Source organism: Acipenser ruthenus, chromosome 34 (assembly GCF_902713425.1).
Source record: "Acipenser ruthenus chromosome 34, fAciRut3.2 maternal haplotype, whole genome shotgun sequence".
In the NCBI taxonomy this organism is placed as follows: Eukaryota; Metazoa; Chordata; class Actinopteri; order Acipenseriformes; family Acipenseridae; genus Acipenser; species Acipenser ruthenus.
The window spans coordinates 11,560,229-11,583,094 of record NC_081222.1 but is presented as its reverse complement, the minus strand read 5'-3'; the positions used below and the strand labels follow the sequence as shown (position 1 = coordinate 11,583,094).

Here is a 22,866-nt window from a genome sequence, read left to right as displayed (position 1 = left end):
ACTTAATAATAATAATAATAATAATAATAATAATAATAATAATAATAATAATAATAATAATAATAATAATAATAATACTGATCTGTTAATAAGAAATAGAAAACACCCTGTAACTCCTGTAAAACACACAAAGCCACAAAAATACAACAATAATTTACTTTATTTCAACAATTCAATAAACAAAACCTTTTTAATTTTCACAAAGTGGATTTGATTTTATAAGCCTACATCGAGACACAAATATATATATATTATAATTTTTTAATACATCGTTGTTATAAAATGCACAAGGCTTCCAAAATGACAGGTTTCGTTCAATATGAAAACCTGTCATTTATTATACATATCAACTTGTGTGTGTGTGTGTGTGTGTGTATAGTTTATTTGAAATTCTGATTCTAACTTTATTTTCATGTGTAATCTCATTGCAGATTTCTTTTTGAAACACGAGTTAACGATTTTAAGTGCTAGTGTTATCTAATGTTAACTGCTAAGCTGAATGTTGATTCAGTTCAGCGTTGACATGTTTTGCTCGTTAGAAATGGGGACGAGAAGTGAACCTATTATCAGCTGATGTGACTGAGACCGAAGGGTCGAAATGATCGTTTACTGTTATGATGTACTTAATAAAGACTTATTTTTGCAATTACATTATTATTATTATTATTATTATTATTATTATTATTATTATTATTATTAATAATAATAATAAACACAAGCGCGTTGGTTGAGTGTGTGCTGAAGCGAATCAATTCCTCTACCTTATTTCAGCGTTATAAGACAACACGAGGAGACTGCAATAGGATGTGTATTTGATATATAGATATATACACATTGTATGGACTGTACTGGAACGATCCCATAAGCTTTGGCATGTGTTACAATAACGTTACCTTGTTAGGGGTCTATATTACCTTGAAAGAGCGCGTATCTTTGTATCCTATGTTGATATCTGTGCGTGTTTAACTGGCACTGAATTTGCTTTCTAATCGTTACTCGCTATGCTGTTCAGCTGCTTGGACTGAGAGTTCAGGAGCTGCTCTTCAGTTCTAACTGCACTGCCATAGACTTATAAAGACAAGGCTAGATCAGTCTCTGAAAGAAGATCCAGCGTCATCTAGTGGTCTGCCACTTGGGACTTCCTTTGGTTTCGCTGTGCACTAGACGGCTCTAGGAGGGCTGACCTAACCTGCGTTACAGGGGGGGCACGGCTGGCGATTGGATCTGCAGAGCAGCTCAAAACTAACCCCCTCGGATGCAAGCCTCACCAAGTGTACAGAACGGTAAAACCATGCATGTGATTTGAAGCTAGCCATTGGATTGTTCATAATGCCTCCACACAGAGCATGCAGCTGCGCAGGCAAAGCTAATCGCTGTATGTTTGGCACCTCATAATCCAGCTAATACAAATCAAACAGCTAATAATAATACAGCATGCAGCTGCCTGTGATTAAAAACTGCAAAGACAGTTGGCTGTGGGTTTCAAAGACAAAAAGGGATACATAAATGGTTGACTATATTGGGACGCTTTTCTAAGGGGTTTTGGGGTCTGTGCTTCTCTGGGGTGTCCGTGGGAGGTTCGTGGTTGTCGTCTTGTTAGGTTGTGCTGATCCAGTTTTCCCTGGGCTACTTTGAATCAATCTGACAGTACAGCACCATGGACACCACCATTGCAGCAATCTGAAATTAGAAGGGAAAAAAACACACAGTTATTTAACAGCATTCTGGGGTTTTATGTAGAAAGATATTACTAGCCATTCTCTTGGGGGTGAGGGAGGGAGAAGTTCAGTCTCCATGCCTCAAGCCTGCCCTGGACTGCAGGGAGCACCCTTTCTCTTAGGGGGTGAGGGAGGGAGCAGTTCAGTCTCCGTGCCTCAAGCCTGCCCTGGACTGGAGGGAGCACCCTTTCTCTTAGGGGGTGAGGGAGGGAGCAGTTCAGTCTCCATGCCTCAAGTCTGCCCTGGACTGCAGGGAGCACCCTTTCTCTTAGGGGGGGTGAGGGAGGGAGCAGTTCAGTCTCCATGCCTCAAGCCTGCCCTGGACTGGAGGGAGCACCCTTTCTCTTAGGGGGTGAGGGAGGGAGGGAGCAGTTCAGTCTCCGTGCCTCAAGCCTGCCCTGGACTGGAGGGAGCACCCTTTCTCTTAGGGGGGGTGAGGGAGGGAGCAGTTCAGTCTCCATGCCTCAAGCCTGCCCTGGACTGGAGGGAGCACCCTTTCTCTTAGGGGGTGAGGGAGGGAGGGAGCAGTTCAGTCTCCATGCCTCAAGCCTGCCCTGGACTGGAGGGAGCACCCTTTCTCTTAGGGGGTGAGGGAGGGAGCAGTTCAGTCTCCATTTCTCAAGCCTGCCTTGGACTGGAGGGAGCACCCTTTCTCTTAGGGGGTGAGGGAGGGAGCAGTTCAGTCTCCATGCCTCAAGCCTGCCTTGGACTGGAGGGAGCACCCTTTCTCTTAGGGGGTGAGGGAGGGAGCAGTTCAGTCTCCACGCCTCAAGCTTGCTCAGTATGCACTTTATTATGAGTTTGCTCACATTGGGAGAAATCTGTTTGCAATTCTTTGTCAAATAAAGATCAGAATTGAGGTGCGGCTGGGCTGAAAATAACCTTTAAGTGTAAGAAACCCAGCTTGTCGCCTCGTCTTCCTATTGAATCTCTGTTGGGTGGCGTTCCCCTTGCGCGCGAATACCCAACACCTCCGCTAACGTGACAAAAACACACTAACCAACATGCCTCTCGGGACACGATTATCGCGTTGGAATATATTGGGAAGGAGGTCAAAATGTCAAAATTAAGCAATGTTTTTAATTCTCTCAAACTGGACGTTTTTTTAAATCAAAGGCAGGCGCATGCTGTATTATTAGTTTGATTTTCATGAGCTGTTTCTGTCCCGTGGATTGTGAAGTGACAAACATACAGCACTTGATGTTACACGCTCTGTGTGGAGGCGTATGAACAAGCCAGTGAAAAAGTCAGATAGAGACGGCTTCACGTTGAGATTAAGACGAGCTGTTCGGTACACAATGTCTAAACCTTTTTTATTTAGGGCCTTGTTTAGTTTTTTCTTGTTTGGTTGTTTTTTTTCGCTCCGTACCTCCAGACCACCTATCCCCAAGGTTACCGCTCCCAGGATCTTTGAGTTGTCCTTCAAGAAATTCAGGATCGCATTATAACACCCGGCGATTTGCTGGAAAAGAGATTTTAAAAACATTTTAGAACAAGGGGTGTCAATCATACCAAAGGGTAAAAACATCACCTTAAAAGAGTGATGCCATGACATAAAATCACTTATTTAGTCCAATTTATTTGATACAAATTTAGCCCCCCCCCCCCCCCCCAGTTCCTTAACCCTTCCAGTATCAAGCATTCGCTATACAGCTGTGGCCAGATGTTTTGCATCACCTAGAATGTTAGGACTGAGACAGACCATAATTTAGATCTTTTATTTAACATTGTGTAATCACTGTAACTCCAAAATGATATCGCAAAAGTCTACCGGAAGCCATAATAGCAGTACAGTATTTAGATTTTGAAATGTCACATTGTAAAATGTCAGTTTTTTCATTAAGTATATGAAAAACTACAAAGCAGTGTGTAATTCAATATGTTAACGTAGCATTATTCAGCAGGTTTCATTCGACTGTACGAAGCAGAATTCGTTCACTCTATAGGGGGATGCTAAACTTTTAGCCAGAGCTGTAGATCCAAGATAATGGTCTCTACATTGCAATAGACCCTTGTAATTTATACTGAAGGTGTATCTATGAAAGATCAATAAATATCAGTGAAGTGAGTACCGATGTCTTTGCCTCAGCCTCGGTACAGGGCTCTGTCTTCTTGCAGCACTGCGAGGGGTAGTGTTTGGTGTAGTTCTTAAAGGGAGAGTTGTCGAAGTCTGTGTAGTTATTGAATCCACAGCACTCCAGCTAAAAACAATAAAGAAACATTGGCATCAGAATTGATTTTCCTAACGTTGCGGCAGGCCAGCAGCCTCGGGCTCTTCTCACCTGCTCCATGGTCGTGTTCCACACGGTCGTAATGTCCGCTTGCTTCCCGAAGTCCTTTTCCAGACTGTCTTTCGCAACATTTCCAATCTGAGCGACAATTACATCAGCCTAGAAAAATCAATTCAAATCCATTAAAAAAAAATGTTAAAAGACATTTTTTTACTACCATTTTTGTGATTTAGAGCTGAGGAGTGACTGGGAGGGAGGGAAGCAGCGTGTCTCTAGTGGAGCTGAGGAGGGACTGGGAGGGAAGGAAGCAGTGTGGCTCTAGTGGAGCTGAGGAGGGACTGGGAGGGAGGGAAGCAGTGTGGCTCTAGTGGAGCTGAGGAGGGACTGGGAGGAAGGGAGGCAGTGTGGCTCTAGTGGAGCTGAGGAGGGACTGGGAGGGAAGGAAGCAGTGTGGCTCTAGTGGAGCTGAGGAGGGACTGGGAGGGAGGGAAGCAGTGTGGCTCCAGTGGAGCTGAGGAGGGACTGGGAGGGAAGGAAGCAGTGTGGCTCTAGTGGAGCTGAGGAGGGACTGGGAGGGAGGGAAGCAGTGTGGCTCTAGTGGAGCTGAGGACGGACTGGGAGGGAGGGAAGCAGCGTGGCTCTAGTGGAGCTGAGGAGGGACTGGAAGGGAGGGAAGCAGTGTGGCTCTAGTGGAGCTGAGGAGGGACTGGGAGGGAGGGAAGCAGTGTGGCTCTAGTGGAGCTGAGGAGGGACTGGGAGGGAGGGAAGCAGCATGCCTCTAGTGGAGCTGAGGAGGGACTGGGAGGGAGGGAAGCAGCGTGGCTCTAGTGGAGCTGAGGAGGGACTGGGAGGGAGGGAAGCAGCGTGGCTCTAGTGGAGCTGAGGAGGGACTGGGAGGGAGGGAAGCAGTGTGGCTCTAGTGGTTAGAGCTGAGGGACTGAGAGGACACAATACAGGTTCCTTCTTACCAGAGAGGAGAAGACAAGAACCACCACAGCTCCAGCAACCTGTGCCACGAGGATCAACAGCACAATGATGAAGAACTGGGGAGAGAAAGCACACAGCTGTGTGACTGATGCAGGGGATTGGATTGAAGGTGCAGGTTAATGAAGCATAACAAAGGTTAATGAAGGTTAATGAAGGTCATGGAGCACACTGCCCTGAACACAGCTGCTGGGCATGCTGTTATCAGCAGAGAGAGGACTTGTCCTCAAGACAAGGAACCGAGTGGAGTGTGGGAACTCAGCGGACCTTGGTTTAGCTTCACACACACGTTTAGGTAAGATATACAAGACAGGCACTTACCTGAATCCTCTCCTGACCACAGACCACCTGCGTACCCGAGCTGTCTCCCAGAGAATCGGGTAACCGATCATGAACTGATTTCTGTTTATAACTCAGTGCCACATTAGTTGTGTCTAACAATAAACGTTTAAGCTGTATGGGTGTAACTTTTCAATATTGGAATCAATAAGTAGACACTGAGATCCACACTCCCCAGCATCGACACTGAGATCCACACTCCCCAGCAGTGACACTGAGATCCACACTCCCCAGCATCGACACTGAGCTCCACACTCCCCAGCAGTGACACTGAGCTCCACACTCCCCAGCATCGACACTGAGATCCACACTCCCCAGCATCGACACTGAGCTCCACACTCACCAGCATCGACACTGAGATCCACACTCCCCAGCATCGACACTGAGATCCACACTCCCCAGCATCGACACTGAGATCCACACTCCCCAGCAGTGACACTGAGCTCCACACTCCCCAGCATCGACACTGAGATCCACACTCCCCAGCATCGACACTGAGATCCACACTCCCCAGCATCGACACTGAGATCCACACTCCCCAGCATTGACACTGAGATCCACACTCCCCAGCAGTGACACTGAGATCCACACTCCCCAGCATCGACACTGAGATCCACACTCCCCAGCATCGACACTGAGATCCACACTCCCCAGCATCGACACTGAGCTCCACACTCCCCAGCATCGACACTGAGCTCCACACTCCCCAGCATCGACACTGAGCTCCACACTCCCCAGCATCGACACTGAGCTCCACACTCCCCAGCATCGACACTGAGATCCACACTCCCCAGTATCGACACTGAGATCCACACTCCCCAGCATCGACACTGAGCTCCACACTCCCCAGCATCGACACCGAGCTCCACACTCCCCAGCTGTGACACCGAGCTCCACACTCCCCAGCTGTGACACTGAGCTCCACACTCCCCAGCATCGACACTGAGCTCCACACTCCCCAGCATCGACACTGAGCTCCACACTCCCCAGCATCGACACTGAGCTCCACACTCCCCAGCATCGACACTGAGATCCACACTCCCCAGCATCGACACTGAGATCCACACTCCCCAGCATCGACACTGAGATCCACACTCCCCAGCAGTGACACTGAGATCCACACTCCCCAGCAGTGACACTGAGATCCACACTCCCCAGCATCGACACTGAGCTCCACACTCCCCAGCATCGACACTGAGCTCCACACTCCCCAGCAGTGACACTGAGCTCCACACTCCCCAGCAGTGACACTGAGATCCACACTCCCCAGCATCGACACTGAGATCCACACTCCCCAGCAGTGACACTGAGATCCACACTCCCCAGCAGTGACACTGAGCTCCACACTCCCCAGCATCGACACTGAGCTCCACACTCCCCAGCATCGACACTGAGATCCACACTCCCCAGCATCGACACTGAGATCCACACTCCCCAGCAGTGACACTGAGATCCACACTCACCAGCAGTGACACTGAGATCCACACTCCCCAGCAGTGACATTGAGATCCACACTCCCCAGCAGTGACACTGAGATCCACACTCCCCAGCATCGACACTGAGATCCACACTCCCCAGCATCGACACTGAGATCCACACTCCCCAGCATCGACACTGAGATCCACACTCCCCAGCAGTGACACTGAGATCCACACTCACCAGCAGTGACACTGAGATCCACACTCCCCAGCATCGACACTGAGATCCACACTCCCCAGCAGTGACACTGAGATCCACACTCCCCAGCATCGACACTGAGATCCACACTCCCCAGCATCGACACTGAGCTCCACACTCCCCAGCAGTGACACTGAGCTCCACACTCCCCAGCATTGACACTGAGATCCACACTCCCCAGCATCGACACTGAGATCCACACTCCCCAGCATCGACACTGAGATCCACACTCCCCAGCAGTGACACTGAGCTCCACACTCCCCAGCAGTGACACTGAGATCCACACTCCCCAGCATCGACACTGAGATCCACACTCCCCAGCATTGACACTGAGCTCCACACTCCCCAGCAGTGACACTGAGCTCCACACTCCCCAGCATCGACACTGAGATCCACACTCCCCAGCAGTGACACTGAGCTCCACACTCCCCAGCATCGACACCGAGATCCACACTCCCCAGCATCGACACCGAGCTCCACACTCCCCAGCAGTGACACTGAGCTCCACACTCCCCAGCAGTGACACTGAGATCCACACTCCCCAGCAGTGACACTGAGATCCACACTCACCAGCAGTGACACTGAGATCCACACTCCCCAGCAGTGACATTGAGATCCACACTCCCCAGCAGTGACACTGAGATCCACACTCCCCAGCATCGACACTGAGATCCACACTCCCCAGCATCGACACTGAGATCCACACTCCCCAGCATCGACACTGAGATCCACACTCCCCAGCAGTGACACTGAGATCCACACTCACCAGCAGTGACACTGAGATCCACACTCCCCAGCATCGACACTGAGATCCACACTCCCCAGCAGTGACACTGAGATCCACACTCCCCAGCATCGACACTGAGATCCACACTCCCCAGCATCGACACTGAGCTCCACACTCCCCAGCAGTGACACTGAGCTCCACACTCCCCAGCATTGACACTGAGATCCACACTCCCCAGCATCGACACTGAGATCCACACTCCCCAGCATCGACACTGAGATCCACACTCCCCAGCAGTGACACTGAGCTCCACACTCCCCAGCAGTGACACTGAGATCCACACTCCCCAGCATCGACACTGAGATCCACACTCCCCAGCATTGACACTGAGCTCCACACTCCCCAGCAGTGACACTGAGCTCCACACTCCCCAGCATCGACACTGAGATCCACACTCCCCAGCAGTGACACTGAGCTCCACACTCCCCAGCATCGACACCGAGATCCACACTCCCCAGCATCGACACCGAGCTCCACACTCCCCAGCAGTGACACTGAGCTCCACACTCCCCAGCAGTGACACTGAGATCCACACTCCCCAGCATCGACACCGAGCTCCACACTCCCCAGCAGTGACACTGAGATCCACACTCACCAGCATCGACACTGAGATCCACACTCCCCAGCAGTGACACTGAGATCCACACTCACCAGCAGTGACACTGAGATCCACACTCCCCAGCATCGACACTGAGCTCCACACTCCCCAGCATCGACACTGAGCTCCACACTCCCCAGCATCGACACTGAGCTCCACACTCCCCAGCATCGACACTGAGCTCCACACTCCCCAGCAGTGACACTGAGCTCCACACTCCCCAGCATCGACACTGAGATCCACACTCCCCAGCATCGACACTGAGATCCACACTCCCCAGCAGTGACACTGAGATCCACACTCCCCAGCATCGACACTGAGATCCACACTCCCCAGCATCGACACTGAGATCCACACTCCCCAGCAGTGACACTGAGATCCACACTCACCAGCAGCAGCATGCACTTGCTCTCCTTTATGGCCCCACAGCAGCCCAGGAAGCCCATGACGAGAAGCACGAGCCCCACGGCAATGCACAGGTAGCCCACATTCACCACCTGGCTCAGGTCCGGACTGACCGTGTCCAGGAGTTTAGTAAACGAGGCTCCGTCCACTTTCACCCAGATCCCCACTCCGAGAACTCCAGCTCCAGCGAGCTGAGGAAGAGACACAAGCCTTTAGACAGTGTGGGGGAAGCTGCTTTTAAAAGGTAATCTGTATCCAGGCCTGGGAGTTAAATGTAGATTTCTGTATGGCTGAATCGTTTTAATGGCTAATCTTTATTTACTGTGTGTGTATGTGTATAGCTGAAGTTTCTCAACATCGCGAGCTATTTGATTATATAAATAAGAATTTCAAGGACGTTGGTTATGGGTCTATTGAATGATCTAAAACAAATACTAACCGATTACACCCTGCATGAACTCAGTTACTTGACACCCTGTATCATTTCTCAGATACAAACGTCAAGCAATTAACCAGTTGCCAGCTGACTGATTATTGTTCATACAATTGCGAAGAATGTGATCCTTTTTTTCCTTAATAATAGCAGCTCCTGTACGATGTATAACTACAGATACAGAACCACAGTCCAGTCTTGTTAAGTGTGGTGCTGGATATAGAACAGCTGTTTCTTTGTAGTAAAAGGCTTTCACATTGTATCCCAAAATACCACATTTTACATACATATCCTTAGTTAAATAAAAGGCAAATATTTGTGATATGGGTGTCCTGGGCTGTATTGTAGACACACTGTAACGATGTATTACAGCAATGACTTGTGTATACTGTAATGCGCTAATGCATTTTACTTTGTGTAAACGTCTACATTTCAAAAACAAGATTGTATTTGTAAATAAGTAACCCCCTTACTTTTCCTTAACCCAAACTGTAACTAATTACATTAACTTATAAAATTGCAGTTACACATCGTTACTCTCAGGCCCAGTTTACATTTTACAAGAGATATATATATATATTTTTTTTTGGTTCGGTCGGGCTGCAGTTTGAAATATTCTTTAAAAATCCAGTCAGGAGGGGGCGGTGTCGTGGATTCAGATCGGAGCATTGCACTGGCTGTTCCTGCTCAATTCTCAGGTCCAATCAGAATTCAAGTGCGGTACCGTTAGACTTGTGGCTGAACTAAACTAGTTTCAGAACACTGCTGGGATCGCATGTCACGTGACCCACCTCGTTTGCATATGTGGCTCAGGTTTGACGTCAAGTCAAATCAGGATCCTGAGTAAGCAGCGGCGTGACAGAATGCCAATATAGGTTTTTACTTCGCATTTACAGTGCAATTACATTCGCTTGCTGTTACCTTTATACAAGGAATAAAACCAGTCAATTATTACAAAAAGTGGCTTGAAAATTAACTTTGCTGCTTCTCGCTTGTGCACTTTGGTACTAGGGTTAGAAAAAAATAAAATAAAAACAGCCTTCTAAGCAGAAACGGATCATGACGCGTTTGACGGTTCAGTGTGGGTTCAGACGGGGAAGGGTCACAATGGTGAGTTTGGTGATCTTAAATGGGCAGGGACTAAGCCCTGCTCTCTGAGAAAGCAGAACGGCCAGCAGTGTGGAGTAGTGGTCAGGGCTCTGGACTCTTGACTGGAGGGTCGTGGGTTCAATCCCAGGTGGGGGGACACTGCTGCTGTACCCTTGAGCAAGGTACTTTACCTATTAGATTGCTCCAGTAAAACCCAACTGTATAAATGGGTAATTGTATGTAAAAAAATAATGTGATATCTTGTAACAATTGTAAGTTGCCCTGGATAAGGGTGTCTGTTAAGACATAAATAATAATGAACCCATCTCCGAGGAGTGGGGAAAGGCTTGAAGTGCCTGTCATTCTCTCACACTCGTGTCCTTTGGTTTCCAGTCCTTGTTTCTGTTTTTCAACACATCAATGGAACTCATTTTTTAAAAAGTTTAAGCTCCACACCCTCAAGCCTAGCTACAGAAGACCATTTCAACTCACTTTAATTCCCTGACCACATTCCGGCGCCTCCTTAAGACTCACCTCTTCAAACAGCACCTGTAGAACTCCTCTGTTTGTATCCTGGGACACTATCACCCTTCATGTAAATGTGCTTTATTTTGCTCCTATCTGCCCACTATTTTACTGCATTTAATCCTGTACTTCAGAATACTGTAATCTGCCAAGTTTTTAACCTGTAGTACTTTGTATTTAATCACATCCTGATGTAACTATCACTATTTAATCATATCCTGATGTAAGTATCACTATTACCTGCTATATTATTGAATTGTGGTTTGTCAAACTTGTACTTTACTTGATCAAAAGTTATTGTATTTCTTGCTCTTATTGTGTTACTTGTATTGTAAACGCTTGAAATGTTTTTGCTTACGATTGTAAGTCGCCCTGGATAAGGGTGTCTGCTAAGAAATAAATAATAATAATAATTCAGGATCCCAGTAGTTCTCTGGGTCAACGTGAAACTTAAAGAGTTAGTACTGGGGCTCCGAAAAACACGGGTTACCCGTCCCCACGTGTTGCTACAACTGTTTAAATAACACAGCTGTCATTTTTCTTTACCTTGTTAACATCCTGACAGCTTTGTACACTTAGCGCTATTTTCAAAATGGCTGCTCTAGTGTACTGGTAGTGTAAGGATTATATAGCCACGCTGTCAAACAACAAGCAGCGATAAACACAAATTGCTCTTCCTGTAGCGATTTAGGAGGACAGATCTCAAAACCCCAATGCACTAGAGCGGACAGTTTGAAAAGAGCTTTGAAACAGACTTTAAAATTAGAAGTGTAAAAAGCTGTCGGGATGTTAACAATGAAAAGAAAAATGGAAGGTACGTTATTGGAGGAGGAGAAGGAGGAGGAAGAGGAAGTTGGATCATTTGCATGTCAGCTGCCAGCATTAACCACACATTGGTAGGCGCTCGTTGTGACAATAGTCTGTGTTGTTTTTATGTTGCCGACCCCACCTGGTTTACTGGAAAAGCAAAACAAGCATTGTGTTCGTGTCAGCAGAGGTCTGTGCTGCAATTCTGACCGTTTGCAAATATATAGACTCTGACATCGCTGGGATCTTCCCCATCTGATGAACAACAATACTGGAATCAACGTGAGAGACTCATAAGAACATAAGAAAGTTTACAAACGAGAGGAGGCCATTCAGCCCATTTTGCTCGTTTGGTTGTTAGTAGCTTATTGATCCCAGAATCTCATCAAGCAGCTTCTTGAAGGATCCCAGGGTGTCAGCTTCAACAACATTACTGGGGAGTTGGTTCCAGACCCTCACAATTCTCTGTGTAAAAAAGTGCCTCCTATTTTCTGTTCTGAATGCCCCTTTATCTAATCTCCATTTGTGACCCCTTGTCCTTGTTTCTTTTTTCAGGTCAAAAAAGTCCCCTGGGTCGACATTGTCTATACCTTTTAAGATTTTGAATGTTTGAATCAGATCGCCGCGTAGTCTTCTTTGTTCAAGACTGAACAGATTCAATTCTTTTAGCCTGTCTGCATACGACATGCCTTTTAAACCCGGGATAATTCCGGTTGCTCTCGTTTGATTACTAGTCTCGCCTTCTATACCTGTGCAAGAGAGCCTCTAATGAATTTAAAACAGCAACAGTACACTGTCTCGTTAGCAGCTCAATGAACTCAACTAGCCCATGGTAATGTCAGCAGTGAAGCTCACCCTGGCGCAGAAGGTCCTATCTTTCATTAGCCACACTGATGATGCAAAAAGCCCTTGTGGGGAACTAACTAGAAGCATCTTCGAATGGTCTTTAGTAGCGAACATACTGCGATGAACCAGCCTGGGGTCCATTTTTCAATTTCAATTACATTTATAATCAATTCCAGCACATCACTGATCAGAATTGTAATGGGGAGCATTCTATTACAATGAGCTTCTCTTCCATCGAAGTCACTGTTTGTTAGTCCATTCAATGGGCTTCCAATGAAAGCAGCTGAACAATTCTCTCTAAAACATCCACTCAGATTCCTTCAAAAGAAACTGAAAACCAGGAATGTTGTTTTTAAAAAGTTTCAAGGACTAGACAAGGAACAGGAAGCAAATAAGGAAAGGTATGTGGGCGAGAGAATTAGTTCATTTTTTTTTTGTTCCTGTGTTATTTACATTTCGTATGTTCATTCGAATCCAATGACTGAATGACTGGGAAAATCAAATAACATCGCGCTGATAAGGAAATGCAGTTCTAAGAATAGTTAGATCACGTTACATGGAAAGATGGCTCCATTGAAATTGAATGGGGTGGCGGTTTTCTTTTTTCACTAAAGGAAATTAAATATCACAAGGAAAAGTTAATAATGAAGGGACAGGGAACGGTATACTGAAGGAAATAAAATATCCAGGAAAACATCCAGGAAGAGGAGACTTAAAGGCCATTTGATCTTGGGACAGCCCCCTTGAGTCACATATTAATGCTATCATGTGCTGTTCTCTTTCAGGTGATAAACCTCCGACTAACCTTTTAAGCGTTTCCTGCTTGATAATACTGTTTACAAATAACACCGAAACTGCTGGCTCTTGGCACTTTTATGACATTCTGGCTTATACTCTTTGTTGAGCTGGCTTTCTTCCCAGGGGCTTGTGTACTGTTGTCCCCTATAAAAACCATTTCTCTCAGATAACTTTACCTAACTAAACAAGGCAGTAAAACTGACCCATATTGCGCTTAGCTACACAGTTCTCAAAATGTGCGCTTGTGTTCATTTTATTACAGGGTTTTAATTTGATTTGCCTTGCAGGAAGTCTGTAGCTGCTTCACGTCCTGCCAGGGTCATGTTACTGGCTGCAGAGCATGTCAGTCAATAAGGGAAGCAGCTGGTTGGTTAAGCCGTTGAAGGGGTGGGGATTTCTTCAACCAGGTGTAGAAACAGACTCCATGTTTTAAGATACTAATACACATTTGTTGTAACATTCTGTCAAAACTGCACTTTGTTAAAAGATCATTAAACCTTCAAACCAGTCAGCAAGGGACTTTGCAAGGACTTACAAATATGACGCCGTTAAATACGAACATCATCGTTTTTAGGAAACCAAAGCAGCCCATCTTGTTTCACGACGTCTTTCCTACAGAAAAAAAAGAAGAGAAATCAGTCTTGTGCAGGGGTGGAAAGAAGACTCCTACTGCATAGCAGCTGCACCCACTCCAGGTTTTACTACAGGCTTGATTAGGTAACAAGCTCAGGTGCGCTCATAGTAAAACCAGGAGTGGATCAAACTGCTATGCGAGTCTTATTTCCATTCCTGTGATAGAGATCTTGAACTTTGACAGTTCTTTATATTAAAAGGGATGCAAATAAGAGTCCTATTGCACAGCAGTTTCACCCATTCCAGGTTTTACCACAAGCTTGATTAGCCCCCGGTGTATAGGTAACAAGCGATTTCCATCCTTGTGGTATCACAAATTCTCAAAGACAGTTACACAAGATTGAAATGCTTTCTACAGCAGTGCTAAAAGAAACTTTGACCAGTGTTTGACTAGAAGTCTCTCTCAAGGTCTAGAAGTAAGAGCCAGGAGCATCTTGTGGGTAAAGTCTCCTTGTGTTTTTGTTGTCAATGTGCTGCGCTGAAACTGCGCAGTTATCTTAACTAATGTGTTCTTCTTTAAAGCACCCCCATGGCTTCCCTAGAGCTCTCAAACATGTCTTCTCTCCAGGTTCAGCCGGTACACCAGAGTGTCACCGCCAACCTGTCCCCCCTGCAACACTCCGACGTATTTCTAAATCCGCGGCGACACTCTGGTGTACCAGGCTGTGAAGACAAACAGAAAATGCTAAATAAAAAGGGAAGCTCAACAACAATACTTTAGATAACTGCGATATTGCAAACCTGCACCAAATTAACATTGGCTTTGAAAACACAGCAGCGTATGCAAGACTGCAGATATGAGGAACATGGCCCTGTTGATTTCCTTCTGGTTTTATGAGGGAGTGTTTGCCTTGTCATTGCCTAGCTGTCTGCTTCGATTTTCAAACCTTTTAGTGTTCCTTATTGCTATTACCTGTACTCTCGGACTCTGTACTCTTAAGTAAAACTCTGTTAATCTCCAACTCCCTCTCAGCTCTGTTTAATGATTGTGAAACGAGACCCTGTTAATGGAACCAAATATTATTATCACCGCATTGAAATGACCCAGCCAGGATGTAATGGGAGTCAAGGAGGACTCGCACCTGATAATATCACTGTGGTTAATATCACTCACAATGAACAGGCGACTGATTTCCACCTCAATTAATATCGTTTTGGGAAAGCCAAAAGGCGAGGGAACACTAGGGGAGACTTGGGGTTTGGTACAGCAGCTTCAGACTAGGTCTCCTGGAAGCAGCTTTCAAGCTACTGTAACTGAAAAAAAAGTGGCCTTGTTTTCCCTCAGCTTAAAAAAAATACATTTTTACGTTTAAGTGAGTCTGTACTGTATTTGAATGTTCTTTTTTTTTTAAAAAAAGGACGGTAGCAAAACACTCGATAAGAATGCAGTGCGCTCAGTATTTTGAAAGCTTTATTTATGATTTAAATATGTGGAGCACGTACAGTTTAATAGACTGTATATTGAAAATAAATGCGATTAATGAGAACATGGTGTACTCAATGCAACGCCTAATATTAATAATACTGCTTTCTGAGTTCCACAGCAAAGCAGACGTCTCTGCTGTATCAACACAATATTTCAAAGTGTATTTCGCCAGGGTCTGTGTGAACTTCTGCTAAAGTCAAATGACTATTTTTGCCTCGCCTTTTTGAAGCGATGTAAAAAGAGTTCAATTTTATATGTAGTAAAACTGAATGAGAAAAAATATATAACACTCAGGGGAAACTTACAGGCCAGATAGCCGGTTATGATTTTATGATTGATAAGCTTGTAATGGTGTATATTTATCTGTATTGAGGTGCTGTGACTAGGTGTTTGGGAGCAAATTATTTTTTAAAATACTAATTTCAAAACAAACGCAAGCTTCTCACCGGCACCGGTAAAAACAGCGCTTTTGTTTATTCAACACCCGCGTCCTGTTGCCTGGCAACGCTGCGTGTGATGTCATCAGGGGGATTCCTCACGCCCCTCGGCGCCCAATCAAAACAGCACTCTGCTTAGCATCTCGTGCCTGGTTTAAGCTATTAATTCATCACCCGGTCCTTGGATGAAGCGCACGTGTGTTTATACAACGCCTGCGAGAATACATTTTCATGGATAAACTGTGTTATTGGAGCTGATGTTGGGCCCGTCGCAGCAAAACAAATAAACTAATAAGTAACATTTATGAACTATGGCAAAATTCTTATTTAAAAATCAAAACCTGATCTAATTGACATATTATCCAAAACGTTGTGAACTTTGGTAATACATCAGTTTACATACATTTTAAAATTAACTTTTGTAAAATATATATTCATAATAAATAGTCACTAGAACAGCACAGAGTTTTACTACCCATTCCCCCACACTGAGACCTGCATGAACCTGCGTGCAGAGGGAGGGAGGGCAGTCACTGGAACAGCACAGTGCTTTATACCTATTCTCCACACTGAGACCTGAATGAACCTGCGTGCAGAGGGAGGGGAGGGCAGTCACTGGAACAGCACAGTGCTTTACTACCCATCCCCCACACTGAGACCTGAATGAACCTGCGTGCAGAGGGAGGGGAGGGTAGTCACTGGAACAGCACAGTGCTTTACTACCCATTCCTCACACTGACCTGAGTGAACCTGCTTGCAGAGGGAGGTGAGGGCAGTCACTGGAATAGCACAGTGCTTTACTACCCATTCCTCGCACTGACCTGAATGAACCTGCGTGCAGAGGGAGGGGAGGGCAGTCACTGGAACAGCACAGTGTTAATGGACAACGGGATTCGTTGCCGTGGAAACCACAACAGGTAGCGGTGCATTGCTCATTGCGCGCTATCACTCTGTCACAGCACTGTTTGACCACAGCTTGGTTTTAATGTCTTTTTGGCCGCATACCTGTTCATTTCCATCCGATGATGTGACAGAATTACGACTGTCAAGTTCAGACATGTACCTGCTTCAGTTTAGTTTACAACGAAGAAACGTTTCGCAATTCAAGTTTAAACTAAACACACGTCATCGCCGATACTGTTCACAGCGCCTCTCAGTATTATCACGTCATTGGAATATCACGTCATTGGAATATCACGTCATTGGAATATCACGACTATCGGAATAGCACAGGAAGCGCCTGGTGAGATCGCTTCTCATTAACGCTGTAAAACACGCACTCACTGCATGTGAAATGCGAATGCTAAATGCCACCGCGCTTATCAAGGCGTTTAGCTGAAACTCTTCCGTCACGTTGATTTTGCACCGATTTTGACGTTTTATCTTATTTACAGAATCAAATGCTGCACGTGAAAAACGAATTTCTGTACCACAGTAAAATATAAAAAATGACTTTTAATAATTATAATACTAGAAAGGGGCTCAATACCAGGAGGTCCCCGGTTCAAATCCCAGCTCAGCCACCGACTCCCTGTGTGTGACCCTGAGCAAGTCACTTCACCTCCTTGTGCTCCGTCCTTCGGATGAGACGCAAAACAAACGAGGTCCTACTGGAAGTGACTCTGCAGCAGCAGTTGTGATGCAGAGTTCACCCCCTCTGTTAGTCACTTTGGATAAAAGCCTCAATAACTAAATAATAATAATAATAATAATAATAATCTGTATATTGCATTTTTTTAAATTAACGAACACAACTGGAATCAAATTCAGTGTTTTTGTAAAACTCTCCTTTTGCAAGTTCTCATAAACTGTTTGAGATTTCACATCGTCAACGCTACCTTTCAATTTGACCCGTGATCAAATATAGTTGACATATGAAGGTTAAATAACGTTTCAGTTTTCAGATTGTAAATAACGCTTTGAGATACTGGTCTCATATTCCGTCTTGTTTATCTAGGCCATGGTTATCCTATAAGGAAAAAAAAAAAAATCTTTATCCCTCCCAGGGTTGGAAATAAGACTCCTGTTGTATAGCGGATTGATCCAATCCTGGTTTTACTAGGAGTCTAATAAGACACATCTGAGCTTGCTACCAATAACACTGTGGCTAATCAAGTGTGTAGTAATACCAGGACTGGGGAAGCTGCTATGCAACAGGAGTCTTATTTCCACCCCTGTCCCCTCTCTATGTTAAGTCTCAGGGGAGTCTTGGTTTGTTCACCCATGCACAGTTGTTGGGTTCAAAGAAAACCAGAGGGGACTATAAAACACGCAGACCAACACGAAGGGAAGGCCCATCCAGAGACAAAACAGCCAATAAGGAAACAGATTTAAAAACCTTCTCCTGGTTTCAAGAATACAAGTTTAACAGATCACAGAGCGTGACACAAACAGGCTCGTCACTGTCCCACACTCTTCGTTCTCTCTCTCGCTCTTTTCCTCGTCCCCTTTTGGGTTTAGGCACGTGCGCTCCAGTCCTAGATGAATCAGTTACCAGCACTTGCCAAGTTCCTAACTTTAGCAAGACTGAAGGGGGGTGGTGGGAGGCAGACCTCAATGTAGAGGACTCCGAGTCCAGGAGCGGCTCGTCAGTTTGAGTTGCCTGCTGTAGACAGACGCAGTGAAGACCAGGTCAGCAAAAGTATCTGTCCATAGGAGGCTGTGTGGTCCAGTGGTTAAAGAAACGGGCTTGTAACCAGGAGGTCCCCGGTTCAAATCTCACCTCAGCCACTGACTCACTGTGTGATCCTGAGCAAGTCACTTAACATCCTTGTGCTCCGTCTTTCGGGTGAGACGTATTTGTAAGTGACTCTGCAGCTGATGCATAGTTCACACACCCTAGTCTCTGTAAGTCGCCTTGGATAAAGGCATCTGCTAAATAAACAAATAATAATAATAATGTCCAGCTCTCTGTATCACGTCTAACACACAGCTGCGGCCGAACGTTTAGCATCACCGAGAACTTTAGGATAAAGACGAAATTTCAAAATAAAAACTCCATGAACATAATTTAGATCTTTTATTTAACACCATGTTATCCAAGACACTACAAAATGGTAATGCAAAAAAAAGTCTACCGGAAGCCAGAACAGCAGTACAGTAATTTCATGTTCGATTTCGAAATCATTAAAAGTCTATGGAAAACTACAAAGCGGTGTGTAATTCACTATGTTAAGGTAACATTATTCAGCAGGTTTCATTCGACTGTACGAAGCAGAATGAGTTTGCTCTTTAGGGCGATGCAAAACTTTTATTCACCAGCGTTAACAGAAGCCTGCCCCCCTCCATCCATGGGAAGCACACTAGCTGTTTTCTATGTGATAGGTGTTACAGGGGGACAGGTTAATGCAGGGGTGCTTCCACTGGTCTTTGCTCCATCCCTGTTTAATTCAGTCCTTTAAGCCCTGACTCAGTTCAGTGGACTGCTGACAAGCCACAGCTTTTGGTCTGCTTGTCCTTTAGCTACCATAGACACCAATTTGGGTTTCGTGTTTTGAAAGCTCTTATAATCTGTGAAAGCTGTGTGTCATTGTGCATGCGTGTGTCTCTTTGTATTTTATGAAACGAGAAGTCAAATTTGCCTCAGATATAAACACACAATAGACCATTATAAAATAATAGACCTTGCAACTTCCTGGTAACAGGTGTGGTTCAGCAAGACAGCAAGCTCTCAGGTATATAGATACTTGTAACCGAAGTTTGGAGTTTAAATCATTGATATTGAACCGGTACTAATAACTTCAAGGAATTACATGGATTTATTAGATATGGACAGATATTGCCACTTTATAGTTTATTACTGTTTAGCAGAGTTGTTAAATATTGTTCATTTTGAGTTCATATTTAGTTAATGCACATTTGCCTGTTTATAAATTAATAAAAATTGCAGATTACAAATACTTAGGAATTTGGCTGTTTAGTTATGACAGAGACAGCATGATTCTTGGTGATAAATCTCCCTCCCGACCTGTGAGGGCGCTGTATAAAGGAAACAGAGTGCCCCGGACTGGATGGCCAGACAATTCATTCCCAGGGTTAGGCGGAAGTCGGCCATCTAGAAAGGGGGCGGAGCTTGGTACACTAAATCATCGACCCGGAAGGGAAACGACGTGGCTGCCTCGGATTGGAGGAGCAGTTGCGCTCGTTAACCAAGGGGTCATGGTTGACGGTACAAAAGGGGACGTAGCGAAGCGATCTGTTCCTTTGTGTGGTCAAAGCTGAACCGGAAGGAGAATGTGTATTATAATCATGACTGTTTGTTTTGTCGTGTCTAAGGAACCAGTTTGTTTGTTGTTATTAGACGGCTGAACAATCTGGAGATCTCGTCAAAGGCCAGCACTTACCCAGACTGCACTGCACCTTGTTCACGAATAACTGTACTTGCACCACGAGCCCTATATCACGCACTGTGGCCTTGTGAATGTGTTACATGTGGGTGTTTAAGATCAGGACGATTATTTTGGGACCAACCCATGGATTAAAACAGAACAATACATGCTGCTGCATTGTCTGTTCTCGCTGTTATTATTTACTGTCTTTGTGTCATCAGACAAATTGGAATACAAATAAAATACTCCTGGATTATCGGTGTCTGCCTGCTTATTGCTCACCGCTGCACACCTGCACACTGTTAGCCACTTTGGCACAATAGTGCATTGGTGTTTAAAAAAACAGCAGGCACTGACCCCCCCACCCCCCCTGTTTGTAATGTTCATGTTTTATAATCAGTTTTTTTTTCCTTTGTCTCCCATATGAATGCACCACTTTGGTATTTTTTCAATAGCACACCAATTTAAAAACCTCTCCAGTGATACAGAAAGGTATAGGGTTATATGTGCAGTGCAATCACATCTTTACTCCACTGTATGGCTGCCTGGTTTACAAAAGCAGTGTTTAAAACCCTTTCACGCAGAGCAACCTCGTACAGGGACAGATATATAGAGATATATGGGGACATATGGAAGACGCATTTGCATGAAAAAACAGAAAGCATTTTCAATGGAAAATAGATTCATTATGTGTCCAAAACTACTTTTTGTTTTTACAAAATATTTAATGCATGAAAGTGCCAGCCCCCTTCCATTAGCAGTATCTTAAGAGATAAGCTCTCCGTCATATTTTCCTTTTGGTCACAGGAGCTGTTCATGTAGACTGTGATGTAGACACAGATTAGAATATCCTTGTGCTGATTTTTATACCAATGAGTTTAATTTTTCAGTTGTTTTATTAATGGTACTGTTGTATCAGATACATTGTTTGAAAGGAGGAGGCTGTGTGGTCCAGTGGTTAAAGAAAAGGGCTTGTAACCAGGAGGTCCCCGGTTCAAATCCCACCTCAGCCACTGACTCATTGTGTGACCCTGAGCAAGTCACTTAACCTCCTTGTGCTCCGTCTTTCGGGTGAGACGTAATTGTAAGTGACACTGCAGCTGATGCGTAGTTCACACACCCTAGTCTCTGTAAGTCGCCTTGGATAAAGGCGTCTGCTAAATAGACTAATAATAATGAAACCCTGTTTAGCAAAAGACAGGTACAAGCACTGTCAATGTCATTTTAATATTGAAATCTCCACTTCAGTCACTGCGTGTCTAATTGTACCATGTGCAGTGTCCTATCTATCTATTTTATAATGTAGATATGCTTATTTTGTTTTATCAGGCTGACTTCTCAAACTCCACAGAGTTCACGCAGACCGTTTTCAAATTTCTAAAAACGTAAAAACTTTAAAAATCAGGACTGTTGCTTCCATTTTCAATATTTCATTCTCAACTACATAGCACTCAACAGTGCTGAGCTTAGACATGCAAAACTTGATAAATTCAATGACAAACCTTTCAAACAAAGTCTGATTCAATGCTTTAAATATCATGCAGGTCTCAGTAAAGCGTTATATATAAAAAAAATACAAATTGATTATCACGGAATTATAAAACTGTAATTAAACAAAATAATGAAATTCAGAAACATAAACTAAAATAAACAGAAAGCAGATTTTAAATTCTTCATCCAGAACCAATCAACACTTAATCTGCGCTGAATTTAGAAATGCAGATTAAACTGAATGGCAAACGTGTGGGATTCGATTCAGGGAGTTTCTTTCAGTGTTTCTGAATCCTTGTTTCTTCCTGTGCTCCTTGCATCCTGATATTGATGCGCCTAACCCTTTGTATATTGAACAGGACCGTCAGGTTTCAGCAGCACTGGACCGAGCTCCAGGATGAGCTGCTCTTCAAAGGTATTAAAAGCATTTCAAACCAGTTTGAGCTTACCTGAGTGCAGGTGAGAATCAAGCAAAGGGTTTAGATTGTGAAGGGCTGGGAGATGTTCAGAACTCTCTCTCTCTCTCTCTCTCTGTATTTGTTCTCTCTGTGGAAAGGTGTGGTTTTACCAACCCCAGTAGTGCAGTCGCTGTGGCTGATCATTAACAGACTCTGGTGAGATGCAAATCCAGGGAGATTAAGGGAGGGGTTTAGAATGAAATGCGAGGAGGAGAGAGATAATAATGTCAATTATAATGACTGTGGACGCTGTTTCACTTTTAATGGAACTGACATTTGTTCAAATTGTTGCATTGCTGCATCTATCTATCTATCTATCTATATATATATATATTATTATTATTATTATTTATTTCTTAGCAGACACCCTTATCCAGGGCGACTTACAATTGTAACAAGATATCACATTATACATTATTTCACATTATACAGATATCACATTATTTTTACATACAATTACCCATTTATACAGTTGGGTTTTTACTGGAGCAATCTAGGTAATCTAGGTACAGTACCTTGCTCAAGGGTACAACAGCAGTGTCTCCCACTGGGGATTGAACCCACGACCCTCCAGTCAAGAGTCCAGAGCCCTAACCACTACTCCACACTGCTGCCCATATAGATATATATGTAATATTCATCTCCTAATCCTAATCATACTGAAGATCAGGGATATGAGACGCAGTACAGTATAGAACACAGGTCCATTTAAGAACTAGATGCCTTTAGGTAAGCATAGGACTAAGTTTATTATCATGGTAAAGTATATTAAAAAGGACTGATTTATAGTATGCAGAATCATTGGTGTTCAAGATGCATGTAAAAATTTAAGTGTGACAGACAGCCGGACATCTTC

At 44.6% G+C, this 22,866-nt stretch overlaps 1 protein-coding gene across 1 annotated transcript; it reads right to left on the bottom strand.

Moving 5' to 3' along the window:
- Positions 1–142: 142 nt before the first annotated feature.
- Positions 143–22,314, bottom strand: LOC117966864 (tetraspanin-1-like). The gene is made up of 8 exons (XM_034913655.2): positions 22,002–22,314; positions 13,773–13,849; positions 8,724–8,930; positions 4,918–4,992; positions 4,001–4,108; positions 3,791–3,919; positions 3,088–3,180; positions 143–1,680 (listed from the first exon to the last, which is right to left on the bottom strand). The coding sequence occupies exons 2-8, from the start codon at positions 13,827–13,829 to the stop codon at positions 1,627–1,629; spliced, it is 723 nt and encodes a 240-aa protein (XP_034769546.2). The 5' UTR covers positions 13,830–13,849; positions 22,002–22,314; the 3' UTR covers positions 143–1,626.
- Positions 22,315–22,866: the final 552 nt, after the last annotated feature.